This window comes from Ooceraea biroi, chromosome 4 (genome assembly GCF_003672135.1).
Source record: "Ooceraea biroi isolate clonal line C1 chromosome 4, Obir_v5.4, whole genome shotgun sequence".
NCBI classification, from domain to species: Eukaryota; Metazoa; Arthropoda; class Insecta; order Hymenoptera; family Formicidae; genus Ooceraea; species Ooceraea biroi.
The window spans coordinates 12,465,205-12,492,862 of NC_039509.1; the positions used below are offsets into that span (position 1 = coordinate 12,465,205).

General features: G+C 38.2%; 2 protein-coding genes across 7 annotated transcripts in view; one reads left to right on the forward strand and one right to left on the reverse strand.

Moving 5' to 3' along the window:
- Positions 1-27,658, reverse strand: part of LOC105278599 (metalloproteinase inhibitor 3) — an 81,812-nt gene that overhangs the window by 44,279 nt on the left and 9,875 nt on the right. The gene's annotated exons all lie outside the window — the stretch shown is intronic.
- LOC105278631 (serine-rich adhesin for platelets) lies at positions 334-27,577 on the forward strand. Of its 6 annotated transcripts, XM_011337852.3 has the most exons (14): positions 334-3,002; positions 3,352-3,547; positions 4,720-4,884; positions 14,062-14,189; positions 14,330-14,455; positions 15,506-15,860; positions 16,316-16,487; positions 16,630-16,729; positions 16,930-17,104; positions 17,569-17,712; positions 18,927-19,175; positions 19,622-19,651; positions 20,052-24,065; positions 24,180-27,577. In XM_011337852.3, the coding sequence occupies exons 1-14, from the start codon at positions 2,637-2,639 to the stop codon at positions 24,479-24,481; spliced, it is 6,522 nt and encodes a 2,173-aa protein (XP_011336154.2). In that variant the 5' UTR covers positions 334-2,636; the 3' UTR covers positions 24,482-27,577. The 6 variants fall into 6 exon arrangements, with proteins under 6 accessions (XP_011336154.2, XP_011336145.2, XP_026824939.1 ...); XM_011337843.3 differs by lacking the exon at positions 19,622-19,651 and having other exon boundaries at positions 2,637-3,002; positions 20,052-24,481; XM_026969138.1 differs by lacking the exons at positions 334-3,002; positions 3,352-3,547; positions 4,720-4,884 and adding exons at positions 5,049-9,922; positions 10,481-12,208 and having other exon boundaries at positions 20,052-27,577.

Here is a 27,658-nt window from a genome sequence, read left to right on the forward strand (position 1 = left end):
TGACTCGACTTACATTGCAACTATATCATGATCAATGCTAGTATGCCATGCATATAATAATAATGGTTGTTGTTACCGACGCACGTTGCACCTAATAAATTAAAGTTAGGTAATATACGCGATGTGTACACTATTACGCAAGCAGTATCCTCCAATGTATTAATACGAACGCACATGCGAGTAGCAATACATTCGTGACCAATAAACTATGTTTAATTGCTCTTACAATCCATCACCTGCATAAACTGTTCTTTTCGTATTTTTGTTACTTAATACAGAATAGAATAGACGTTTAATAATATATAATTTAGCATGATCATAATCTTGCAAATAAATAATATTATTTATTCTTTATATCTTATATTAAATTCTACAATTACAGCAATTTTTTATGTTTTCTACTTCTTTTTTGTAGTGAATATCTTTTAGTTTGCCACCAAATGTGGAAGACTTTAAAAATACGTACATAAATGGAAATTTACATGTGTAGAGACATAGATACGGGCCCCCTCTAACTGTTCCCGATTAGGGTCAACATACTTACCAGGTGAATGACGCTACTATTTTGCATTCGAGAAGAGTTTTACACTACATATAGTACGCCAGTGATTATCATACACACTGATAAAAAGAACGGTCTTCCTAATCACATAGAGGACTATAGGACAATGGGGTGAATCGTCGTTAAGCAAGACGATGATAATGTGTGAATAATTTGTTCCCTGTTAGGAACAAGCCTAATTGCTTTATATTTTACCTTCAAATTTGCTTAAATCTTTTTACTAAGCTGATCTCCTAAACATTAATATCAGTTAATTAAGATAGACTATTCTTCTTCTCCATTAGATTTAATATTGTTTTGAAAAAATAAATTCATGCATTAATGTAAAATATGAAATTATTATTATATATTCTCTCTCTCTCTCTCTCTCTCTCTCTCACACTGTATTCTTTGAATATTAAATTCAAGAGAAAATTCTGACATCTTTGATAACAATTGTGCAGTACAACTTGCTCTTCGCGATAAATAATAAGAAATGATTAGCTATTATTTTCGAAGTAAATATTTTATAGATTTTATATGATAAATAAGTAATCTAAAGAACGATAAAAGGACTGACAATGTCTCGTTTATAAGTTCCAGTACGTTGTACGTTGCTTTTATGAAAAATAAACGGATGATAAAGACTTACGTTCTGTTTTTTCAGTCCCACCTCCATTAACTAAGTCGAGCGACAGCACGTGTGTAGGTATAGACTTAATGAAACGATTATCATCACGGCACTTCCAGTTGTGGTCTGGCTACCAGAAGGGAATTACTTGTTCGCGATAAGAGGCATATCGAGTGCGCAAGAAATTGAAAGACCTCAAGAATAATTTTGTTACTTATAAAATTTCTCTGATTGTAGTGTTACAGTTAGTGCTACGGTATTGGAATATCAATTCTTTTAAAGCTAGTCACTAGTGTAAAAACATACTTGACTAGGAATGCAGTGTCTAACCTTGTTAATAATAAAAATTGCATACAGTGAAGTACAAATTAGTGTGTCGTAATTAGTCAAATATAGTGTCGCAGTTTTTAACGTCACCTCGTGGTCATCATTGTTGCATTCTGTAGTAAAATAACAAACTATTTCTATATAATTAAAACAAACAAACGATATATCTTGAATTATTTTGTTAATAATATAAAAATTTTGTAAGTTTATTATTGGTGTTACAATTAGCAATTGTCGGAGAAAAAGGTAAAATTGTTTTATTTCTTGTTATCTTATCGCTTATGTTATTAATATATTTGCACTGGCAAATTTCGAGCATCAATAGTTTTCTGCTATGCATATTTTTTGTTGTACCTGAATAATTCTTGGATATATTCGTATACTTCTTAATAGCAGTTATAAGTATATGCATAAATTAATTAAAACTTATTTTTATGAACATATTTTGTGTATTGCATTGACAAACTGCATATAGAAATAGCGCGATAAACATTATATAATTATGCCTAGTAACATATGAAGGAGTTTATCACTTATCAACGTTTCAGTATCCTGTTAGTTCCAAGGTTACCTAGCATTGTATTGTGGTCTACTCGAATGCAACTGCAGCGTAAAACAGTACCTCTAGTTGACATTTTCGCTGTATTCACGAATTTACGTGTATTACACACTTCACGCGAATCTTTCAACGTGCTGATATGACGTGATAATATAATAATTGACATTTACAAAATGATAATTTTGTAACCTGTTAAGATCGGAAACAGGATCTTAAAAAGAAATCTTTTGGCAGATAAGAAATTGCATTCGGACAATACAGTTACAATTACTAATATAAAGGTGAACACAGAAACACGTCGATAAATAATAATTGGACGAGAATGGTATCGCAAACTGCCTTTCCGTCGCGCGAGTCAAACTTGCGAGAGACTCGAACAAGACGTCGGCAGGAGTCGTGAGCAGGAGAGATTGATCGAATGCGCTTTATGGCGCGTGGTGCATCGTTCGCGGTGCGGCAAGGTTTGCCTGTGTGACGGCGGTGCGATGCGGGAAACTTGAGATTCGATCGGCGGCGGTGGCGGCGGCAATCGTGAAATCAATATAGGTACGTGCGTGATCGCGCGTGTTCAACGAGAGATGATCATGAACTACAACGTAAAACCATTGAAGAAGTACGCGGAGATCAGTTATCGCGTGAAATGCGTTACGGTGGAGAACGAACGGGTGTTCGGCGACGTCTACGTCGCCCAGCAGACACGGGATGTCGTTCACTGGCCGGACGGCTATCCCCTGCCGCCGGTGTACAAGAGACGAAGGCGCAATCTGATAAAGCATACTCTGAACGGACCCGATTTCATGGAGCTGAACAGCAAAGGACCGACAGAAAGCGCCGGCTCGCGCTGGCAGAAGCGCTCCAAGTCGATGGGGGATGAACCAAGCATGATCGCGTTTAATTATGAGAATGTTCGCGTTGATCATGGTGTGACCGTCAAGAAACCCAAGGTAAACGTTCGCACAATGCGACTCGAGATTAATCAAGCCCCAAGCAGAGTATGTAAGCGATACGAAACGAGCCGTTTATTTATTTTGCTCCGAGAACATTACAATTGAAATATGTACTCTGTAGTTGATCAAGTCTAAGAAGATATCAAATTTATTACTGAAATACATGATGGAAATGTCTTGATAAGAAAGACGTGTTTAAACTTAAAATTTTTGTCAAAAAAGTTTCTCTTTTTTTTAAAGTGTTTAAAAGTTCAAAAGAATAAAAATATTATTATTACTTATCATATCACTTTTTTGGAAGAAAAAACGATCTGAAAGTGTGTTACCTAACACAATTATATTTTAGATATATCCATCACCTTTACAACATTCGCCGCCGCAAAAAGAAATCGTGATTACTTCGCTGGTGGATCAACTATTGCTGGACATCTATGGCATTCCAATGGGCGACAGGGGACGTTCGGAAAGCGATTCAACGGCTTCATCCTTGAAACCACGCCCGCAACATCAATATCTGCAGAAAGCTCGTCTACTATTGAAAAGTAAGACAATTCAATACGAGTCAGATAAATAGTCGTCGCGGAAAAAGACATGTGTAAAAGCTTGCATCCATCTTGATAATTGAAATTTCCAGTGTAATAAGAAATCCATTACTGCCACTAATACCAAAAAAATCTGCACTGGAATAATGCACTGAAAGCTTCTTTACTATTACTAATGTTACTAACATTAAGATACATTACTAACGTTGCTAATATTAAGATATATTGAAGATGTATTGAACAGAGTTTGAATTCGTAGAATGCTTGCCTAAGAAGTCGCAAATAATGATAGAAATTTAATAAATTTATGTTCTTAGAACAACAAGCAGCTATTGATAAATTATTGTGATAATGCTGAAAGATTTTTCTCATCAATAACACTAGTGGTCTCTCGAAATATCTTTTATATCTTGTCAAGAAGAAAAAGAAGACAATTAAAATCAATTGCTTAATTTAATTTTTTTCAGTTATTGAATCCTTCACTTGATATTGTATTATCGATTATCATTCCAGTTAAGATTGTATATTTATTAAAATGAAATATAACGAACGAATCATATCAGTTAATTTCCGTAACGCATACAGATTTATTCTCAATGGTTAAAATATAATTTTTTGTAAATGTTTTGTATTTTGTACATTGCAATGTATTATAACGAAAGAAATATTCGACGTACATGCAAATACAGAGCGCATCTGAAAAGCAGCAAATTAGCTTTTGCGTATTTCTCGTTCCCTGCCTTTCTTTAATAAATGTCATTATTATTCCTCGGATTATTTCCGTTTTGCAAATTTCTTTCAAAGATTCCTCGATACCGCACAACCTTTGACTTCATGAATAATGCAATGGCTTGCAGCCATTCAGTGCAATATAACGTGCGCGTTTGATGCGTTCGCAATATGCACGCTTTTGTGCTTTTTCGCGTTTCAGGATTTTTGAATTAACCGCATTCTAAGCGAGATGGGATAATGACAAGGAAAATAAAGACTAATGCACGTTCTTCGTAGCAGTACGATAAAAAAACAAAATGATAAGAGCAGTCTCAAGTCCTTTGCTATTATGTTTTAAGTTATTACTCCAGCGTTTGTATACGGTTATTAAATTTTAATTATTCAACAGTAATATAATATTTTACTTAATTAACATGACCTGAAGCTAGCTTTAAATACAGGAAGGGACGAACTGCAGATCCTGCTTGTGACTCTTCGTGACCACATCAGCCACACAGGCGGTTTGCTCATTCGCCAGCTGCGCCGAAAGGATTATCTCACTGTCAAACGTGATAAACAATGCGATATCATCACAGCATATCTACAAGCACATAGCGCGAAGCGATGTAAGTAAATGTACTACTTTGAATACTTTTGACGTCTTCAAAGCTTTTCGAAAACTTAAATATGCGGCGTTAATGCGCTAAATGTAAAATCGCGTATATATTTATTTAAGAGATTCGCGACGTAACACATCATTAATATTATCATTAACAGTATCATCGACGTACAATTAATAAGTAATTATCATTATTATCAACATTATCATCAACAATAAATAAGTAATTAATAAGTAATTCAAATAATTCGTTAATATCGATGATTTGTTCAATTCGTTACTATTCAATGAAGATAAATTAATGCATATTTATTGTTTTCAATTAATTATTCATATTTTTATATAATAAATTTTAACTCATGTTGTAAGGACAGTCATGTTAGCGCATTTTTGTTATCGTGCTTTATTCCGAAAATTTTTGAACAACAATAGCATTTTCTGACCATGGAATGGCACTCGATCATCCTAGATACCGTAATATTTAATACGTAATATTTGACGTGTCTGTAATAAAAAATTTATGGGATAGTGCGAATAATAGTTCTGGGAAAAGAAACTTACCATCTGCGCCAGAGATATCCTATGAAAACTGTTGAAAGATGCAAGAGCATTGCCAGAGTGTTTTTGTGTGTCTTCTGAAATATTTTCAAGCTGCAACTTTTATAATATATTCGAGAAAGCACGCCGTGACTCTCCATAAATATTCAACAGGCTGATGCAAAGTAAAATAATGAAACATTGATGTTATATGTAACAACTTCTAGTCATTTGCGATAAGATTACATTCATGAACTTGTTGCTCGTTCTCATGTGCCAAACGAACGCGCAGCGAGACGATAAAGATGCATCTGAGTTTAATCGTCACAAAGAAAACATCACAATAACCGCATCAGAAATTTTACAAATCTCTAAACTATACATAATCAACAACTTCCTATTCTCGAGTTTCTTCCGAGATTAAAGCGATTCGGACATTTCCTGCTGCTGTTAACTTTTCTCCTTGGAGTAAGTGCGAAGTTCAGAATCAGTTACGTCAGAATAGTTCCTCGAGTGCCTATAACCCTTAAAGAGAAACTTTAAGTTGGGGTCGAAGAATGCGATTAAAGGGTGCTATCGGTACGAGCTTAGCGCTCTCGTGTGCGATCCATAGTTATTTATAGTTCGAGCGGCATATTTTTAACCGAGATCTTCCTCTCGTTGATGCTCATCATCAGACCTGACGCGCAAAACACGAAAGGGATTCTTCGACGTTCCGCGTTCGCATCATTGTGCCACGTGTCGCTGTCAGTGATAAACGTAGGCTAGTTATCGAGCGGGATGTACTGGCTAAATTGTCAAGAAGATTCGCGAGACCGGTCGGATGTCACAAAGAAATCGACAGACGTCGAGTCTTTCGTGGCCGCGAAGAAATGTGCTTTTACACACAACGCGACGCGGTGATCAATAATTAGACTTACCGCGTTCGTCGGAGCGTGGCACGCATGCTCCGCATACGGAACGCGCGACGAAGCTTCCGACGTGGCTATCATTGATAAAATTTCGATGCTGTTGCGCCCCGCCGATCAGACGCGCCTTCCTTCCTTATCCTCGCGGGTCCTCGCGAATTATCGGATTTCATTCGGCGCGATGAATTCGGGAACTTTCGCGATGGAAAGAGCATACGGCGCGATAAGTGATTTAATCGTTAAAGTGCACTTCTGTCTATTTTTTGCAAGAAGTTAAGCGCTAGTAACTTAGCATGTTCGTCGTTTCGCACACGCATGTACACTGTGCTTAGTGATTTAGACGGCTTTTTCAATTTAACAATTAACAATCGAATATTTTTATAAACGCGATACTGTCGCACTAATTATAATCTGTGGATGAATCGCAAAAATGTATGATTAGCATAGCTAATCATAAAATTTCCTTGGATCAAATTACTGATACGGCTATACATAAGAATTTCTTCCATTAATTTTATATTCTGTTTTTATGAAATTTCCATATTGATTCTGTAGAAAAAAGAAAAAATACAAATATACAAATTGTTTTTGTATATTTAACGAACTCACCTGAATCATTTTAACGCGACATCTTTGACATAATTTTTCAGACAATTTGACAATGTGCCGTCTGCTATTGATTTTATGTATTTTTGTGAACGACCTACTACTTGTATACTAGATACGATATAAATTCGATACCTCGGTTCAACGCTCAAATATTACCTATGAACTTTCCATGTCATTAACCCGGCCAAAAGCGCAATGACCGTCTCTTGTACGAAATGAATGTATAATGAACTATGTGATGCAGACACTTGCTGACGATCCAAACGATTATTACAAACTGTCGCGTTTTCCATAATGCAACGCTTGTAATGCTAGACGATCTGCGATTACAGGCAATTGATCATGGATATCCAGATAGAAAGTTTTATGCCATCTATCACATGTATATAATGCTATCAAGAGAACTATATCATTAATCCTAAATTTAAGAAAATTGATGACTAAAATTTAAAATATTAAATGAAAAACTTCAGAGATGCATATGCTTCATATTAATCGGCATTAATTTATGTTAATCATGTTTGAATCTTTTATGTGTACATATACACGAGGCAATTTTCTAATAATCATCTGTCTATTATTTCATTTTATGGAGGAGGAAGACTGCAGCTTGAAGTGTGAAATTATAACTTCCATCTGTGATCAATGCCTATTGAAATCCACGCTCGATGATTATTGACTAGCGACGGCATGTTCTTAATAAGCAGAGACACTCGGCGCGGATCGAACTTGATCAAATTGGGTCGAATCAACGAGCATACCGTCTCCTCGCGTTAATGTGTCTCGTCGAATCGAGATTTGCATCGAACGAGCTTTAAAAGCAAAATAAAAATATCACGTCCTACCAATGCGATGCAATGTAAATTACTATTTATGTTACTCTTAAGCGTAAAAACAACACTAGTTCTCAACCTAAAAAACATGAATCAAATATTTGCACTCGAAAATTCAAGCGTTCTTATGCAACATTCAGCCATTTTTATGTTATTTGTTATTTGACTGTATTAAGCGAGTACAGTTAGGTCTCACGAATGATTAAAAGATACAAATATGCCATTTGGTGGACTTACTATGTCCGTCGTATCTTTAACCTTTCGTAACAGTTCTAACTATTTCATGTGACCCACAAAAGGATGAAATGAAGGCATCAATTCTTAAATTACGAATGTTTTCATCGACCAACTATTTTGAGCATTCTCTTAGGAATTCTGAATAAAGCTCAGATTAATTCAGTTTCGAAATAAAAACTGCAGAATGCTTTTTGTTCAGTATTACTTACATGTGCCCAATATCCTCGTATCAAATTTGTAATAATTAATTTCATCTTTAAAATGTCATTGTATAGTGCGTCCTCCAATTCATCCCAGGGCATCACGGTTCGCGATTATCGCATGCAGTGTTATACACATTCTAGGAACTAATCCATCGCGACGATACGTGGTTTTGCGTACGGGCGAAGACACATAACGAATTTCCTATAACAACGTAGACCTTGAAGGCTTAATTCTCATGTTCGCTTCATCTAATAATCTCTCCTCCTCGTATGAGGTTATACATTAAATAAACTCGCGTTACGCTGCTCCATTTAAACGAGGCCTGTAGCCACTAATCTTTTCACGGATAAACTATTCAGTGTAAATAAAAATTGAATGGCACATGGTTCACCATATTATATGTCGGTATTTTATTTTGTTTGTGACTATAAAAGCCAAATACGAGACAAATTATCATCAAAACTTCTTTACTTGAAGTGATAATTGCGTTTGAAAAATGTAAGTGCTCTATTTAGCTATCAATCATATAAATAACATATAAATTTATTATATAAAACTCACATCATTTGGATGCTTTATCATTTGATGTTAATTATCAATTATTGATAACAATAAAAATATAACAACAATATATTAGTGTTATGAATAATATTCCCTGATATAATTATTTAATATTTATGACAAATATATTTATGTATATTAAGTTTCATGTCAATCGACTAAAATTAATCTCTTATCAGTTATCTTGATATTCAAGATCCTAATCTGCAGATACGTAAGCTCTTCATAAATATCCGGGATTATTGCGGTACAAAATGATTCCACGTGACAAGATAGAAAAATAGTCAAACAAAACTTTGCGCTGCTCAAAGAGCTCCGTAACACACGCTAAAAAGAAAAATCGAATTGCTTTGACTTTTTGGGTCACATGTTCACTTGTTCTCTCCAAATCGTAAAGGGACGCTTCTCAAGCGTATTCTTGTAAACGACCATATACATGCGGGGGATAAGACGGGGGTGCACAGTGGGAAGCTGCGTGCGGGGCGCATGCGTTGTGACGGGAGTGGCACCACGTAGAATCGCTACGGCAGCCACGGGGGCTGAAACGACGATTTCGTGGAACAACGTCGGTAGTGCCTATTGCAGGGCTCCACGAGGCGGCAGCTACCCCTCGTGGCAACACTCCCTCACCACGGTAGTGTCGCGGGGTTGTATGCGCGCGCGCATACCACCCTTCGTCCAACTTATCGTTCAGCTGACTCGACGCACTCGTCGCACGTAGACGCCGCTTCTCCAGGTGCTTCGGACAGCTGTTTCGAGCGCCCCGTTGCGACGCCGACGCCACGAAATTTCCGGATAATCAAGCGCGATTGTTGAGAGCGCCAGCAGCCATTCAGCCAAGAGAAAAGCGTACACGAAAAGTAACGCATCTTCATTGCTCGTTGACTTTTGGTGTGATCGTGCCGTGAGACCGGGGGATGCTCGTCGGGGTCGTTCGCTTGTGGTGCATCCGTGCCTCACAGTGCGTGCATCGATGTGCATCGAGGTGGTGTCGTGCCGCATAATCAACGAGGACGATGACGACGACGACGACGACGACGACGACGACGATGACGATAACGATGATTGTTCGCTAAAGATGGTACGATCCGACGACACGCTAATTTTGCTACGTCGATGTGTCAAAGCACTGCATTTGCCTGATGCTCTATCGCGAGTAAGTATGCGTTCGACAGTCCTCGATGGACCACGTCGCACTATTGTTGGTGGACGATGATGATGTGGACGTTTAAATCATGGCCGTTTCATGAATGCGTGTGTGTTTAACGAGGAAAGTCTCTACGTCGTATATTAGGTCACTTTTCTTCTGTGAAAATTATAGGATGCTCGCTTTGCAGAACAACGTGTGCTCTGGTTTTCTAAATACAAAACTGAAGAGTGAATAAACCTTGCACATTTAACGATCGAAAATTATTAAACTGCACTTTGCAAGAGAATACTGAATTATTAATTTCACGTTATAAAATATGATTTTACATTATAGAACACAAAGTGAATAATATGTAATAGAAAAAATACTGCACACAGAACAATTTGTTTTGTTCTTTAGTATTTGTATTAGTATTTGTATTTTTTTGCAAAAAATATCAAATTGCAAAGATTAAAACGATTTAGTTCAACTAATCTGTTGCATTTAAAAAGCGAATACATATCGGTTTTCATTCACCTTTTAATATGCTTCATATATTTTTATTGGATCGTGTTTTTGTTACAGTTACGTTGAGTATTCATACGAATTGATTGACGTGAGTTCTTGTGTGTCGCACCTCGCCGAAAAAACACGAAGGATTGAAATTGCCAAAAATCGTGATCCACCAATGCTTGCCTCTTTAGATTTCCGAAGAGAAAATTACGCAGATTAAATCGAAAGTTCCTCAAAGTTCGTTTCTTATGCTCCAAATTGATAAGTTTAGCATTGCACGATTTATCATAGTATTGCGAAAAGAGAAACATTAGTAACATCTTTACAATTCAAATACCGAAGCGCTTATGTTTGACTTTAACGAATTGCGAAAAATTTTAATTCCAATTTTAATTATTGAAATCATCGGTTTAACGTCCATTTTTGGGTAATATCGAGGCGGAAATTGCAACGTATGTAAAATTGTAATCACGACAATCGTAACTGATTTAAAGCATGCACGCTCCTCATTCTGTCGCCTACGTTGCACGCACAAGGGATTCGTTTGCGTTGATAAAAATCGCGAAATCACTAAAAAGGACTTAACGTTTAAGCTTTCTCATTCAATGACATTAAAGATTCCTGCCATAAATTCAATCTGATCTCCCGCTGCTGATGCTTAAAGTGTGTCCGATAATTTTGCGCAGCATTTGATTGCGAAGAAACGATCAGTAAATAAATGGCTGAATATAAATTTAAATGGTAAACAAATGGCTTAAGCACTGCATGCATCTTCCTAATTGCATTGTAATCGACCGGTCGCGATCGGATTAACTACTCGAGCATTTTATCGGTTTCACCAACCGCTGGTGAGGTAAAAATCGATTTCAGCTATCAGCTTCGGCCACTCTTATCGACGTTATCTGCTTTCTGCATCGCAAATAAACTGGTGCGAGATGTTCCCCCGCATGTTACACGTTATAGACCGGTGAGAATATTAAACGGGGTACACGTAATTACCGCGTGCTTTAAATTATAGTCTAAAATGCAAATAAGTATAGCGCGAATGTGTGCCAAATAATGATGTTGTACAACGGAGCCTTTCGCAATCTATATAGCGCGTTATATACATTACACGCGTAATGCAGTGCGTGGCTATCTATATTGTGGTGCTTGTAACAGGTGGTGCAGCTATACATACGGCACGAAAGAACGGAGAGAAATATTCCTATATTTCGTTGGCTTTCCAGCGGGACAGATTTTACTTGACGTAAAATCAGAAAAGTGTTACACGAAATTATTATATATATGTATGTTAGTGCTTTACAGTGCTTTCGCAACATCATTAAATCATATTCATGCCAGATTGGAACATGCTCCAATTGAATTAATTAATTAAATCATATATTTGATAACGACGTTATTATAAGTTTATTTATGAAGAGCTCCGTCAATTTAACGTTAATGAAATCTATTCTCGTTAAACATACAAGCATCATGTTAGTTTCGTGCATGATTCAGTCAACGAGACAATCGGCTTTTCAGAGTTCTACTAAAAATATCGCACATTCAAAGCGAGCTATTGCGAATCTAAAAGGAATATCGCGAGAATAAACCGAACGATTGAACATGAATCACGAGAACGGTTGAGAGCAGCGTGTGCGCGGTATAATAAGAGGCAAGAGAGATGAAAGTGAAACGATGAAGAAGAGAGTGGCGCTTCTAATTGGAGAATGAACGGATTTTTCAACTCCCTCAAAAACCTCGCGTCCGGTGCCGCGTATGCTACCGGCTCTACCTCGAAATACGAAGAGCTCGAAGGTGAAACAATAATTTCTGTACATCCATCTCGCATGCTAAATGTCTTCTCGTGTATACGGCGTAATCAGTTCCTCAAACCACCTATATACACACCTACCAGCTACGTGTAAACCAAATGTAAGCTAAATGTTGATCAAATTAGGTTCTATTAAGTGCTGCTGCAGAAGCATAACTACCTATGTGTTAATTTAATACACCGCAAAACCATCACGTAGCTTAATATATTTTGTTTCCAGATGTAGAAGGCAAGTTAGTTAAAGTATCTTAATTACTAATATAAAGTGTAAAATTTTCTTTTTTAGTAGAAAATAATTTACTTTACCATAATGTAAATATAAAAATAGAGAATTTCAATAATGTACGAAATTTTACAAAAATTTGCTAAAGTAGTAAGATAACAGTGTGCATGTGTGTGTGTGTTGCATGCACGAATAGTTCTTGTTTAATATAGTTAGAAAACACATAACAAAAAAACTTATGTCTTTTATAAGCAAATTTTATATAGATATTTTATTCATACGATGTAAAATTAATTTTGCATTTTAATTATACGTAAATGAGATCGGGGAACGTGCAAATCCACCTATTCCCATACAAGATTACAAATTAAAGTACAGCGGCACACATTTACCGCAATTTCCATACGGAACACAGCTCGTGCTTAAATTTAAAGCGTTCTGTATTTGTCAACGTTGGAATATCCATAAAATTTAGTGCATGGCACATTTAATTTGTAACTAACTTGAAGAGCATTGTATCCCTACGTTTTCCCGCTGTAGTAGTAAAATTTATGGAGATGTGATTATGTCCTTACGTGTAATTTGCAAGCCACTTCAACGATGAATTGTAAGCACCGTATATCTAAATCAGTGTCACAGACATCGACGGAACTTCTACTGGAGTACCAAGGGACTTTTGTTTATTCGTTCGTGTTTTGTGAATTTAACAGATAATTTACTCTATTCGAGCATATAAATACGATGAAACAAACAGTAAAGGAATAAAACATGTAACACACGTGTGAGTTTGAAAATTCGAACGTGTTTACACAAAATACAAATTGTTACAACAGAAGAAATTGCATTAATTTCGCACACCAGCGCATATAGCTGGTGTGGTTTATTCAACCATTAATAGAATTCTGTCGTGATCAAGCTGTGCTCGCTCATTCGTAGCTGCCTCGAGATGGCAATAAATGATATTGCTGTTGCACCGATTCATTCGCATGGAAATTGAATATTTTCAATGCACGTTTCGTTAGCACGTGCACGTCTGCCGACATGAACGCGTGAATAACTGTTTAGTATCCTGAGAATTACTAACAATTATTTCTACTAAACTGTATTGGCGATTCTACGGGTGGTGTTGTCATGGAAACGATCATCTAATGACCCTCCCGTTTAATAAATGTTAAGGGTGATCGAGCTTCGTTTACTTCACGACTTCGTTAGTCGCTCCTGTTCCGTCCAACAAGACGGAGTAACTGGTGTAACTTCGACAGAAAATATTCAAATTACGTAAATTCAAACATTGAAGCATTCACGCGTTTATGTCGATTGTGAGCACCAAAAGCGCGCACGTGCGAAACTTCTGGCTTCAATTGAACAAATAATATTTTGTTTGTTTGCATATTCAAAAAAATAGAATTTTCTTTTAGAAAATATGTCAATAACTGGATGCACAGAAGATACTAGAAATATTCCAGTAAAAATATGTGAACAAAATAAAACTTGTAACGCAATTTGTAATGCGATTCAGAAACATTGTGTGCTATTTCACATGTGTGTGATAAGTGTAACGATAAATCTGCACGAAGAAACACTTCATGGAGCTTTTTCCTCTATAAATTTCAGTTGAAGATACAAAAATGAGGTTCAGTTTGACTCCGCAGCCGGGAGAAAGTGGTTTCATACAATGGTTAGACGCGATGAAGATGGTCGCAAAATTACAAGGAGGAATACCGCCCGAGTTTCGGAAAAGGGTGAGTGTTCTGTAATTTACTTATCTAATAATGAATGAATTATTGATAAACGTGTAGTGTATGGGAAACGCCTAAAAATCGAAGATACTATTACCGTAAAAGGAAAAAGAAATAAAGCAATAAATTGATATTTTTTACAGTTATGGCTGACGCTGGCGGAACGTCATCTAGAACAACGTGGCGTGGATTGGAAGCAGGCTGAGAAGGTCTGCTTCAACGAATGGAGTAATCCTGATGACGAAGAGCTCGGCATACAAATCGTGAAAGTAGGTGTCTACGGTATTGTGTAAATATGCGCAACCATAGAGTCGGCGTTGACGTCGGCGTAGAAACTTCGACGTAAATGATTACTTCCGCTGGAGCACACGAAAGTTCTCCCTTTTGCATTGTTCTAATATATGTTGACGTTGTCCGTTGCACCGTTCGTTAACGTTCTTGTCTCTTCTAGTCTCTTGGTTTTTTCTAGTCTTTCTCACTTATATTTTTAAACATATTTTTCTATCATTCTCCGTGCTCCTTTTAAATATTATCAACTTCAAGAAGCGACGTATTTTTTCTTTTGCTTTTTGATGATATTATCTCAGCGATGTGCGCAGTTTGCCATGTTCTTTCCGAGATGAGGGACAATCCGGTTAACCCCGTGAGAACATCTCTGATGGCTTGCAGAAAAGTATTTACCAAGACGCATTTACTTCGATGCACTTTATAACTTCTACGGAGGAGTTGTAAGCATAATTCGTGCAGTGCACAAACTGTTACAGATTAATAGAAATACAATGCAGAAAGCTAGAAATTAGTCGCAATATAATGCGATTTGGGTCAGTGTGAGCCGCCATGCGCAATTAGAATAAGCTCGTCTAAAACTGCCTGCGATCCGATACTTATTTAATCGCGTCCGCGCTTATATCAGTTTCGCTCGCATTTATAGACCGGCTTCAATTATTATTAATTACGCTCAATTAAGGTTGGATTGTTCATCATTATAACGACGAGTAACTAACCTTCACCAAGTGCTTATAATTAACGTCCGCCTACGTAGATTACAACCAAGATTTTTCCATCGATGTGAACACTTTTGCCTCCTCAATTTTCGTTCATTTGTTTACTCATATTCAATCATCCAATAGTCTCAGTCATCCGTAAACATTATGAAAATCTAATGGGAAACCCAAAATACATCATAATAAATTTATGTGATCGAAATACAGATCCTGAAAATTGCCCCGCGCGTAATGGCATTACACGTTCGACGAGACTCGTAGTATTTATGTGATCTTTGGCCGATTTATCGACGTAATAGTTATTGCAATTTGCAGGATCTGCACAGAACAGGCTGCAGCCTGTTCTGCGGCGCCGCTGGCCGGGACAATCAGGCAGTTCTTCGTCGCGTCCTGCTCGGCTTCGCCCGCTGGAACAAGTCCGTGGGCTATTGCCAGGGCTTGAACGTTCTGGCCGCCCTCGTCCTGCAAGTAATGGATCGCGCGGAGTCTTCGGCTGTGAAGGTGATGATATATTTGATAGAAGGCGTTCTGCCGGAAGGCTATTTCGCCGATAATCTGCGCGGTCTCTCAGTGGACATGGCGGTGTTTCGGGACCTCCTGCGCTCGAGGCTGCCGAAGTTATCCAAGCACCTCGAGGCGCTCCAGAGCGATGCAAAGGATAAAGCGACGGGTGAGTGACTCGAATAAAACGAAAAAGGGGAGAACGAGCGTAAGAAATACACGACTGCGAGATATTATGCTATTATCGTCCAAGATCGAAGTCTATATAGCTTCGCTAATCGCATATCCGGTGCTTTCATCTTTTTTGAGAGAAAGTACGTGTGATGCTTATGTATAGTATCGTAATAATCAATCCTTAGTTCTTTTATACAAAATTATACAAATATACAAATATTTTATGCAAATATTTTCAAGATACGAGATCGCGCCTGAAATATCTTTAATTCAAAATAGGTGTTCGATCTATTTTATACATTCCGTCCATATACCACATATGTATTTCTAACTAAAATTCCTGTGGTAAATTGATTGCTGTGCTGGTAATCTCTAAATAATTTAATTTAATTTGATTGTATTATCGTTATCTCGCTCTTCTTGATTGTTATGGATGATCTTACCTTTCAGGGAGTAGCTACGAACCGCCGCTCACGAATGTATTCACCATGCAGTGGTTCCTTACGCTTTTCTGCCATTGCTTACCGCAGGAAGCAGTGCTTCGTGTCTGGGATCTGATATTTCTCGAAGGTGATGAAGTACTCCTTAGAACGGCGCTCGCTATCTGGGAAGGCCTCTCCGAGTGAGTTTACATTTCATATTAAATTCATTATCGAAATCACATAACAGATTTACAAGCATGTCATTTATCCGATGACTGTACGAATGAAGTAACAAGAAATGACGAAACGGTAAATAAATGTAATGACTATTTGTTCTTGCAGCCGCATAATGACCGTAACATCAGCGGATGAGTTCTACAGCATAATGGGAGTGCTCACGAGAGAAATGTTAGAGTTCACCGACACGAACAATCTCATAAAGGTCTAGCAATTTCTTCTAAAACAATTATTTTTCGTAATAATATGAGCAGGTGCAGCCAAAAACTTAATTACGTGTTATTTTACATTTCTCCTGCTTTTGCAATAACGTCATTTATCATTATTAAGCAGTCTGCATCAATGTTATGTTACATTTATTTAATACTATGAATAATAAAATCTATTTGCATATTACTTTGACAGAATATTGTTGGTATGGGACCCTTACATGGTGTGACAAGTTTGAGAGAGAAGCATCGATACAATATCACCCCTTGGGCGCGTAAGCTGAGTGATGACGATGACAGCGAAACAGAAGAGGATGAGAGATTAGCTGTAGCAGCTGCCATGTTCAGCATGGCACAACGTATAAAGAAAGGTGATTGTATCGTTAATAAATTGTGAGTGCTCCAATATTAAAAACGGTATTGAAAAATTGAAATAAATATCAAATAAATTAATAATGCAAAGATATTACATAACTCAATATCATACAATATTCATTATTATATTAAAAAGTCCAGAACAAAATTTTACGTTCCGTTGATTCTACATTTTAGCAACTTTGAGATTTTTAGAAAAACACAATTCGCCACCAGTTCTATATATTAAATTTAATTTCAAATGTATATTTACATAGTACATTTTATGAAATATAATAAAATATCATTAACAGGTTTTTATTTTGGAAATCAATATGCGAATTAAAAATTATCTTTTTAAATTGCGATTGAAGATATGTTCCACTCGAAAAATACGGAAAATTAAAAAATGTCGCATTTGTGATATTTCCATGACATTTCCAACTGTCTGCTATGTGATAAAAGAAATAATCCATTTCAGATCGCATACCTTCGACAATAGGAGCTCTACAAGCGATGGCACCTAGCAGTGATCGAGAACGCCTTGCTCTAGATATTAGTACGCTAAAGCAGCAATACGCAAAACTACGAGAACGACAGCGACAAGCACACATAATACTTTCCGGTAATGACAATAAATAAATAGAATCATATAAGCCTCTGTAAAAAAGTGAAAAGAAATATAAATGCCAAAAATTAAGAAGCACATTAAATAAGAAATTTAATGAAATTTTATGCACTGTTTTTCAGGAAAAAGATTTTTAAGATCTCAGAATAGAAACTCTTTAACGTGGATCTTTTTATGTAAAATATTTAATCAAGCAATTTTTAATTTTGTTCAACCAAACGTAAAAAGGACGAGTTAAATTTAGTTATTAAATATTACAAACAATTAGTGGTACTTACTATTTTCGGATATAGCGCACATTACAATGCAACCGTATTACAATGCTTGCTTATTGTGTTGCAATAATATAGTTTTGGAACAATTTCTATTGTCAATATTATTCTGAATTATGGAAAGGTTATCGTGCAGTGTTAACATAATGCGAAAATTGGGTTGTAAGTTTCTTCGCGTCATACGTACCTCCACAGTCGAATCAATGTGTGCGTAGGCTTGACAGAATGTTACAGAAGCTTTACGAGCAACAATACGTTACGGTAGTTATCATTTTGCTTGCTATCGTAATCTGGTCATTTCATATTCATGAATGAAACGCACTAAACTCACATCCGCGTTTACGGACAGATACTATCGCCATATATTTCGATCCGGGCGAGAATATACGATAACAACATTATGACCTTTCAGAATATTATGACCTATCACGTAAAAAGAATGGGTTGCACTTTTGCGTGATCCGTCTCAACTTGAAGTTGTCACTTCGTACAGTTTTTTTTCTTTTTTATTGATGAACAAAAACTTGTCTGATCCGCAATATATAATGGGCATAATTATGTCAATGAACTTTCAAGCAGAAATTATATTCTCATACGAAGCAAAGTGAAGTTTTACACAGATCATAATAGCAACGTATTTGGAAATATAAATTATGTAAATCATTGTAAATCAAGAACATTTAAGACTGTAGTAGTACAGCTTCGTATTAAGCACACACGTGATGTAACGCGATATAACAATATCTTTTTATAAAGCGGAAGTAATTAAACATAAGAATAATTACCGAAATATGATATTAAAACACATGAATAAATACAACAGGATTAAAATATTTTTTGCCCATATTTGCAATTAGAAATGATCTTTCAATCGATGTAACTTGATAGTAAGATAAGTATCGTAGCTTTATCCTAACCGACTCCTATATTCTGATGCAGCCGCGTGCGCGAGACAGACCATGGTACCTCCGCCCACTTCCACAGCCATGAATCATCTTTTAGTGGGTAAAAATGCCCTCGTAAGTGGAAAGAATCGACCATTGAGTCTGCCGCCCGCCACTGGCACATCGAAGTTACGATCAACGGCCCTTCACAGCCCGAGAAATCAAAGTCGCAGAGAAAAACAAGGTGTGACGCTTCATTGGAAAGATGCAAAAAGACCGAAACAAAGAGCCGGTGACGCTGGTGGTAAGTGCAATTAATTGTTGAATAAAATAGTCTGTAAAACTATTTCAGAATATATCATAAACATATTTAAAGATATTTTTGTAACGAAAGAAATATAAGTACGCGATAATTCGTAAATATGCACAATATACGATTATATAATACGAGATATTTCATATACGAGATAAAATATGATACGAAAATATAAATAATAATGATTAATTATTATTAATTAATTAATTAATTAATGTGTAAATAATGATTAAAAGATGAATTTTTCAAAACACATATATCTGCCTAATCAATATAATTGATCGCAAAAAGCATGTTTTTAGTAATTAAATTAAATTGAAAAAGTTAATTGATTTATACATATGTGCCATTTTTATTTATACGAATCATTATCTTTTATTAAACACATGTTATCATTTGCCATATTGATCTGCTCACGGCAAGCATACCAACAGAGAGCAAGGTAGAACCTTCATCTACCAATGGTAAGCTTCGCATGCACGATTCCATTTATCAAACGTCGAAATTTCCAATCCCATAGGATAAGAATCCTCAACCACCTGTTCACGCTCGATACCAGCAAGTATGAGTATTGACGCAGGTGTGGCGGATAGGGTCAACATCCGGTCTCGTGTCAACCCTTGCGAGAAGTCGACGCTCTATCGCGAATCATTCCTCCGCGAATACAATCTAATTAATAGATAATTCTCCGCGGGTTTATATCTTTAAAACTTTACCCATCTTACAATTAATAATTTCCTTTATTGGTGACATTGATTGCTATTCCATCTCGAAAATTAATTGTCATTTTATTAAAACCATTCTCTTTCTCTTTCTGTAGAGTAACTAGCGACTATTTTATTAATATTTCTTCTTTTTTTCCAGATGCAGACGCTTTTGGTTCAGCGTTTTTACAATCTCCTCCAGAAACAACTTCTACAACGTCTCCTAATCGGAGCACCGCTGACAGCGACAGTGACAGCACATCGACGGAGCTGTGCGACGAGCCGGAGCATCTGAGTGACGTCGATAGCGAAGAACTTACGTCAGCATCTGACTCTTACGTTCTCGCGACGGACGACGAAAAGCACGCCTGTGTTGAGGGTTCGTCGACCTCAGCGAGTACACCTGCACGCTCGTACGTCAGAAGCGAGCCGATGACGACGACTGAAGTAGTGCCACGGAATACGGATTCAATTCTCGTGATTGATCGCAACGACGAGGTCGCATCCTTGACCGAGATCTCGATCGCCAAGATCACCGATCAAATACGAAGGCTATCGGCAGAGGACGACAATAATACGACGGTTCCTCAAACGCAAAAAGCACGCGACAACGACGAACTCCCGGTGCAGGATTATTCAGTTGAGAAATCACAGATGGAAATGGACTCCAAGTTGCCAGATCCTGTCGATTACACGTTACTTACGTCGTCGAGTGCGGACGCGACCAATTCGTCATCGAAGAATTATTTAAGCCTTAAGTCTAATCTCGTCGAGGAAAGAACGAGTAATATTTTGCACAGGACAGATCGGCTGAAAGATACGAAGGAAGAAGAGGACATTATTCGGGTTAGCAGCAGAAATATTACCGTCCTTAAGACGAATGTTACGGAAATCTCCGCGAATACATCGCGAGATGATTTCAAAGATCAAACGACCAGCTCTTTAGATAGAAATTACGATAAATTTATCGCGCCTTTAGATACGAGCGACAAGCCCTTCGAATCCTCCCTGAGATTTTCCAGCAGGGTTTACCTGGATTCCAGAAACGATAATGATTCGAATGACATGGATACGAGCAGCAGAGCCTTGGACGTCGCAGCAGATTCGCGATCATTTTATTCCAAAAGATACATCATGGGCCACCTACCAATCTCTCCAATAACAATGGACAACAAACTGACGAAACTATCGCACGACATATACAACGTTGCGGCAAACCCGGAGGTTTGCCTGACGAATCCCGAAACGACTTTAAGAAGAGACATCACTTTCGGTAACGATCAGCCGACGATACAAACAAAATCGTATTCCGATTTGAAGAGAAGCCCGAAATCGCCGGAAAGCACGAAGTCCTTCAGCTCCGGGGAAACGATGGGTCCCGACACGAAACCCTCCAGTTTGACCATGAGTCCGAGGACACCAATCAGGTCGGACTCACGCGACTTCACGATCAACAAATCAGCCTGTTCGTCCATCAGTTCTGATTCCAAGACTCTCGTTCTGCATTCCGCAAGCTCGGACATCGCGCACGACGATTCGATGCCGATCGCGAAGAAAACGTCGTACGACAGGACGAGCCCTTCGATCAGTACGGACTCCCTTCGGAACAAATCCGACACAAGCCCGAAATTGGTTATCAGCAGTTCAAGTGATTCAACATGCAGTCCGAGCAAAGTCAGGTCTTCCGAACGATCGTTCAGTTCCGACTTGCAGTCGCCCGTAAGTGCCAACTCTATAAGGTATACCACAAGCTATGGGAAACGAGGTCAGGACAACGTGTCAGACTCGCCGATCGATCTGAGCGCTGCGACCTCGCCGTTCTATCCAATCGCGAATCCTAATCAGAAAACCCCCTCGCCGTACGGTGTGAGCAAACAACAAAGATGCAGTGTGGACAGCGCCGACACGTCACCCGATCTGAAATCGATCAGCTCCAAGGATTCTACGAAATTTTCGGGGTATCAGGCGAAACTAGATCTCACGACAAAATCGATCGAGACTAAAGAGAGAGAAGTATCCGACGGAGAATCCGAGAGGAACGATCTGTTTGCTAGACCACAATTCGAGTTGAATGCGGAGATGAACGCCGGTTACACGTCGAAGGAGAGGAGCAAAGCCGATTTGAGCTCTTACGAATCGATCGGCGGCGAGCTGTATCGGAAGCGCGGAGATTTCGCTGATGACAATGCAGACGATCCGCTATCGGAAAAGGACGTGGTGCCTCAATTGCCGCACGAGAAGCTCGACAAGCACTACCTGAGTTACAATTACCGGCGCAGAGACCGATCGAAATTGACCGAGAGGAGTTCCAGCAGTTTGGAGAGACGATGCACCGACTTGAAGTTCTCGACGTCGAGCGATGAATTCAGCACGACTATGGCGAAGAAGAGATCAAGCGATATCCTGGAGGATATGAAGCACTTGGAAGCAAAGGCTTTCAGCGATGGTTTACCTGACACAACTATGCTGACGAAGAAGTCAAGTGATATCTGGGAGGACATGAAGAACCTAGAAGCGAGACGGCAGGATACCTTCAGCAATTCGGCTAGTGGTTTCTCGAAACGGCGATTAGAAATCCCAGATATAAATGTAACAAGCGAGGGTAGGAAATCTTATGTGGTGCATCCGAAAATCAATATTGACGAGAACAGCGATAGTATACTGAAGACTATATCTTGCAACAAGAATACGGATAGCGACACGGACGATGGCAGAGAATCAAAAGTTGGCGTTTGGACGAAGGTAAAACCCCGCAAGAAGGGCGACAACGGGCGTAGAAGCAGCGATAGAGCTCTCAAGATCATTCAGGAGAACTCGGCCATATTGCACAAGATCCTTGCTTGCCAGGCGAAGAAACGTTTACCGGATCTAGAGGAGATATCCAAAGAAATCACTATCAGTCCTATAAACGAGGAGATCTCCAAGATATTTAGTCCGATCCTCGAGAAAATGGGACTGAACGAGCATGAAATAAACGAGGAATTAGCCCGGATAAATTTCAAGGATTTCGACAACATGAGCGCCACCAGCGTGTCCGAGTTCGACGCGAAGATCAACGAAGAACTAACGAAACTGTCGCTCATCGATGACGCGGAACAAATCGATCACCTGGGTGTAGACGAGATTATATCGCACGATTATCTAGACACTCGTGAGGCGCTCATAGATCATAAGATAAACGAGGAACTCTCGAAGTTGCTAGCGAACTACGAGGAGGAATCGCCGCCGAGCATGATCAACCTGGATAAGGGCTCATCCAGTCAGAATATAAGCGAGATCGAAGGTCTCGATCTCACCAGCATCTCGACCAACGTATTCTCCTACAAATCCTCCAACGATTCGATCGAGACCAGGAGCGACCAGGAATCCGTGCACGAGGCTGTAGTTCAACCTGTTCAAGAGAGGTTCCCGTTCGCGACGTTGAAATACGAGCAGAGCCTATCGCCCAAGAGCGACATAGATATTTATAGGGAGTTGGAGAAGCTCGACAAAATCTCGTTTGTGCATGTATTGCCAAACAAACCTGTAGAAATATCGCCGAAACGATTGTCTCCTATCACGTATGTAACCGATGCTTCACCGTACCCGGAAGTACCATCTGCAACGAGGTACGCGCCAAAGACGAGTCCATATGACATTGAATCAGCGACTACGTCGTTGAAGAGTACTTATGAACCCTACAAGAGTTTCGACTTTGCGAATAGGCCATCACCACGGGATAATCTTTACACATACGACAAACCCACTGAGTCCACGTTCGACTACACGGATTCAAAATCCAGGTTTTCGATCGATCCCTATGACTTGCACGTGAAAAATCCGATATTGTCAAAGGAATCATTGGAGTTTCGCGTGAAGTATGATGACGAATCATCGAGGTCGACTAGCAGCGAATACGCTAAGAGTGCACAGGACAGCAGATCGACGGTTTCCTTGGACACAGGTAGTTCTTACTATGGCAAGAGCAACGATAAAGCGGTCACGCCGACAAAATACATCAGCAAAGAAGAGAAACGTTTGGATATCGAAGACTACCCCTGCGATAAGCCGGATCTTCTGCGTCACAAGTACAGCGTTTTGTCTCCGAAAGAATTTTCTCACGTTCATGACACGGACTATGACAAACCCTTAGGCATATTACCACACGTCATGGTGGATTCGGAGTCGGATATCGGTTCGTATCTGCCGACGAGGTATCGCGATTATAATGTTCTGTCACCTAATCGCCAATACAGGGATCACTACTTCCCTTCCAGTCCGAATCATTATACCTCTAAACTTTCTCCAGGTCTAGCAGAGGAAGCGCAGAGACCTACCTCGCATCCGGAATCCCCGAGTAAAATAAGTGCCGGCAAATACGAAGATCTGACGAGCAAGGGATCGAACTGTTACAAGAAGTCAACGCTGAGCCTCGGTAGCATTGACAGTACGAACAAAAGCGAGAAGGATGTTGATACCACTCCGAGTCCGAAGACACACTTCAGTCCTTTCCCCGTTAGAAATAACACTAGAAAACCCAAAGAATTGACGCTGAAGTTGGGCCTGTACTCGCCGCAGAGTTCCGACTTCAACCAAGTGAAGAAATCATAGTGCTCAGTAATTTGTCGAAGTGTCGGTGCTTTCGACTTGCAGAGAAGTTCGCACATGTACTGGTTCGGCGATACCGACAGGGATATCTATGTTTGTTAGTCACTCGACGTATGCCCGATGCGTTTCAGTGAATCCCCAGCAAATCAATTTTCCGAATTTAACAAAGTGGGCCTAAATTGTCGCCTAAGCATTCCTAAGTCATGGTACCGAACGCTATTAGACAAATTAGGTGGACGTAAGCTTAATTAGCAGTAACACGAACATAGTTTTAAGGTGGATAAAGTCGCGCAAGTTTTTCAGTGCTCGGCCAGACAGCTGTAAACTAATAAAAACTTTCTTTTTTTTCAATGGCACGCAAGTTCGACGGAAATAACGAAAATGAACTGTACGAAACTGTATTGTGTCAATGATCGCAATAAGCGCGAAATAATATCTCCATGAACGCAATTAAATTTGGGAACATCGCTGAAATAACACGTCGCGCGTTGTTGACGCGATTACGAAATGGCAGGACCAGACAAAGCAGATTAATGGTAAATCCGATTCTCATATTCGGCCGCACGTTTCCCCTTTCTCTGCTTTATTCCGTCATTAAAAGATAATGTGCACTTCACAGATATTCGAATATACACATTTATTCACAGAACATCGGTTAAAAAGAAAAAAGGTCAAAAGATATTACTACTTAAAATATATGTGCTCGCATAATGCAATCGCTAAATTTATAATAAAATGCCTTCGATTCCCTCCACTTTTTCAACTATGCCAAAATTTCCTACGAGATAACTTTCAAATCACAGTACTCGGCTTAGATTAATGCTTAACTCTAAGAAAACTTTACAAAATATTCTTTTCGCAGTATCTCTTAATTGTACCATACTACCGGGAAATTCTCATTGCGAAGCAATGCATATGAAACGAACAATCACCTGCATAATATGCAGAATTATGCAGAAAAAGAAGAGAGATGATGTGATTCTGGAAGTTGCCAAGATAGAGCTTAATTTGTTCGTATGTTAGCACAAACAGATTATATAAATGGGAATCCGTATAGTCCCAACTGAATTGTGCACTACAAATTAGACGTATTATATTATAGAAAATCAGGTGGAGCGAGAGAGATTGTATATAATTTCAACTATTAACTGTATGTTACAAACAACTTCAAGGTACTTCAGAATTTTTTTATATAAAATAAAAGTAGTATTTTTAGATGTTTCTAATAAGAACTATTCTCTTATTATCACGCGCAGTATTATGAACCAGCTTGCTCGAGTAGGCTGCGGCTTAAGCGCGAATAGATAAGAACCTGTTATTACGAGTTTAAAGATCCTTTGCTCACAAATGGCTTCAATTCAATATACGAAGTGAATCGCGTTACAAGAGACCCGCACAGAGCGGGTCTTCCGTTTTGTCGTAACGATACGAATGTTTCTTATCGAGATATTTAGCTAATTGTTTGACAGTCTTGAAGAATAAGAGGAAGCTTCTGTAACTTGCTTGTAGTATGTAAAGAGATCATTGTAATTTATTCCTTGTCGGCACACAATTCTCGCAATTGAACGCACCAGAAATCCAGAGATATCTTACGGTTAGCCTACTAAAATACATATTTCCCTAAAGATATCACTCGCGGAAAATATTTGCCCAATCATCTGTGATAGTTTAGAGAATGATAACATACGAAACATTAACACGCGTGTTAAATGAGAGATCTACTATGGCTCAATTATTAATTTAGTCACGTATTTCTTTAATAATTCTCATAATCTAACAAGAAATTTATTTCGAGCTTATTCCGTGCTACGATCAAGAATAAATTATTGCTGAAATTTGAATTAAACTCATTATACATAATATACGTTATTTATCAGAAGTTGAAATGACTAAAATCATCGCGTACTTAATCTTTCAAGTTGGTCTTTAAAGTTACAATCTACTGACTGTACCGATTATTCAAAAATATGTTACACTCTACGAAAACAAACATTTTCCACTCATTTCCCTCTTACGTATATTTTATCCGATAATAACAATAGATATTGTCAATTGCAAACGTTATAGGAGAAAACTATGGATAAAGAAAGAAAAATGTGAGAAGCTATTGATAAAGAAAAAAACTTCCAACATACGTTATGAAATATATGGAAGTGACTTATATAATATTATAACAGATTTTCTATTGCGTAACAATGTTTTATTTGACTTATCACGGAGTATTATATATATATATATATATATATATATATATATATATAGAATAATTATAAAAAAATATGAATTTAACATTTTCAGTGCTCATTATACACTGCACTGCAAAATATATGATGCACTTGGATTTAAGTGTATAAAAGAAACATGTTAATTTTGTTTCGGTTATCATGTGGTACGGTTGGCTTTTCAGGAAATCCGAAAGTAGCTTGAGATGCCTGTGAAATATAGAAAGTATTTGTAAAAATGTGCTGGAAATGGACGATGGCACGTTTAAATACAAAGATAGAGTAGGTAACGATATAGCTTAGTGCTACCGTGTAAAGTAGTGGGTAAAACCGCATCGCGTGCGTTAACACTGTTGCTAATGTTACGAATTGTCAGTGTCACGTTCTGCACTCTCCATCACGCATCTGAAAATTAGGTTCACTTTGTTAAACGTTTAACTGGAAATAAAACCGCTCGACAATATGTACACTTAATTCGGTTCGTAACTTGTTATTTAAGCTTCTCTCGACGGCGTGTTTTTCAATACTTAATGACACATACGTTGTAATACATACAAATGAGTAGTGTTTTTCTACTGGATCCAGACACTGAGAGCGGTCAGAACTCGTGGCAGGTGAATGCGCATCGCCTGGACGAAGGTTTCGCGTAACACGTCGAAAAAAAGTAAATCCTATGTAAGTCACGTTTAGAGAGAAGAGAGAATATACTTAAGGATTAAAGCGCGTGTCAAGTTGTTACGTGATGTTTTGAGAAAATTATTGTATATACGTGACAAAGAGTGCGAGTCATGCCAGATATAAGACTGTATATTTGAAATGCATAGAATAATAAGTCGTTATGGATAAAGAAACTGAATAAATATATTGTGAAACTGAATAATCGTGCATGTGTTAATTATTTCAACAAATACAAACTATCTCTACCTGTAACAGCTTTTTTACAATAGGCAAAATTTAT

Excerpts from the sequence above, each read along its gene's own strand:
- LOC105278631 (XM_011337843.3), top strand. The coding sequence starts at position 2,637 with ATGATCATGAACTACAACGTAAAACCATTGAAGAAGTACGCGGAGATC. Across the intron at positions 14,190-14,329 it reads CGCCCGAGTTTCGGAAAAGG|TTATGGCTGACGCTGGCGGA; the intron begins GTGAGTGTTCTG and ends TATTTTTTACAG. Across the intron at positions 19,176-20,051 it reads AAGAGCCGGTGACGCTGGTG|ATGCAGACGCTTTTGGTTCA; the intron begins GTAAGTGCAATT and ends CTTTTTTTCCAG.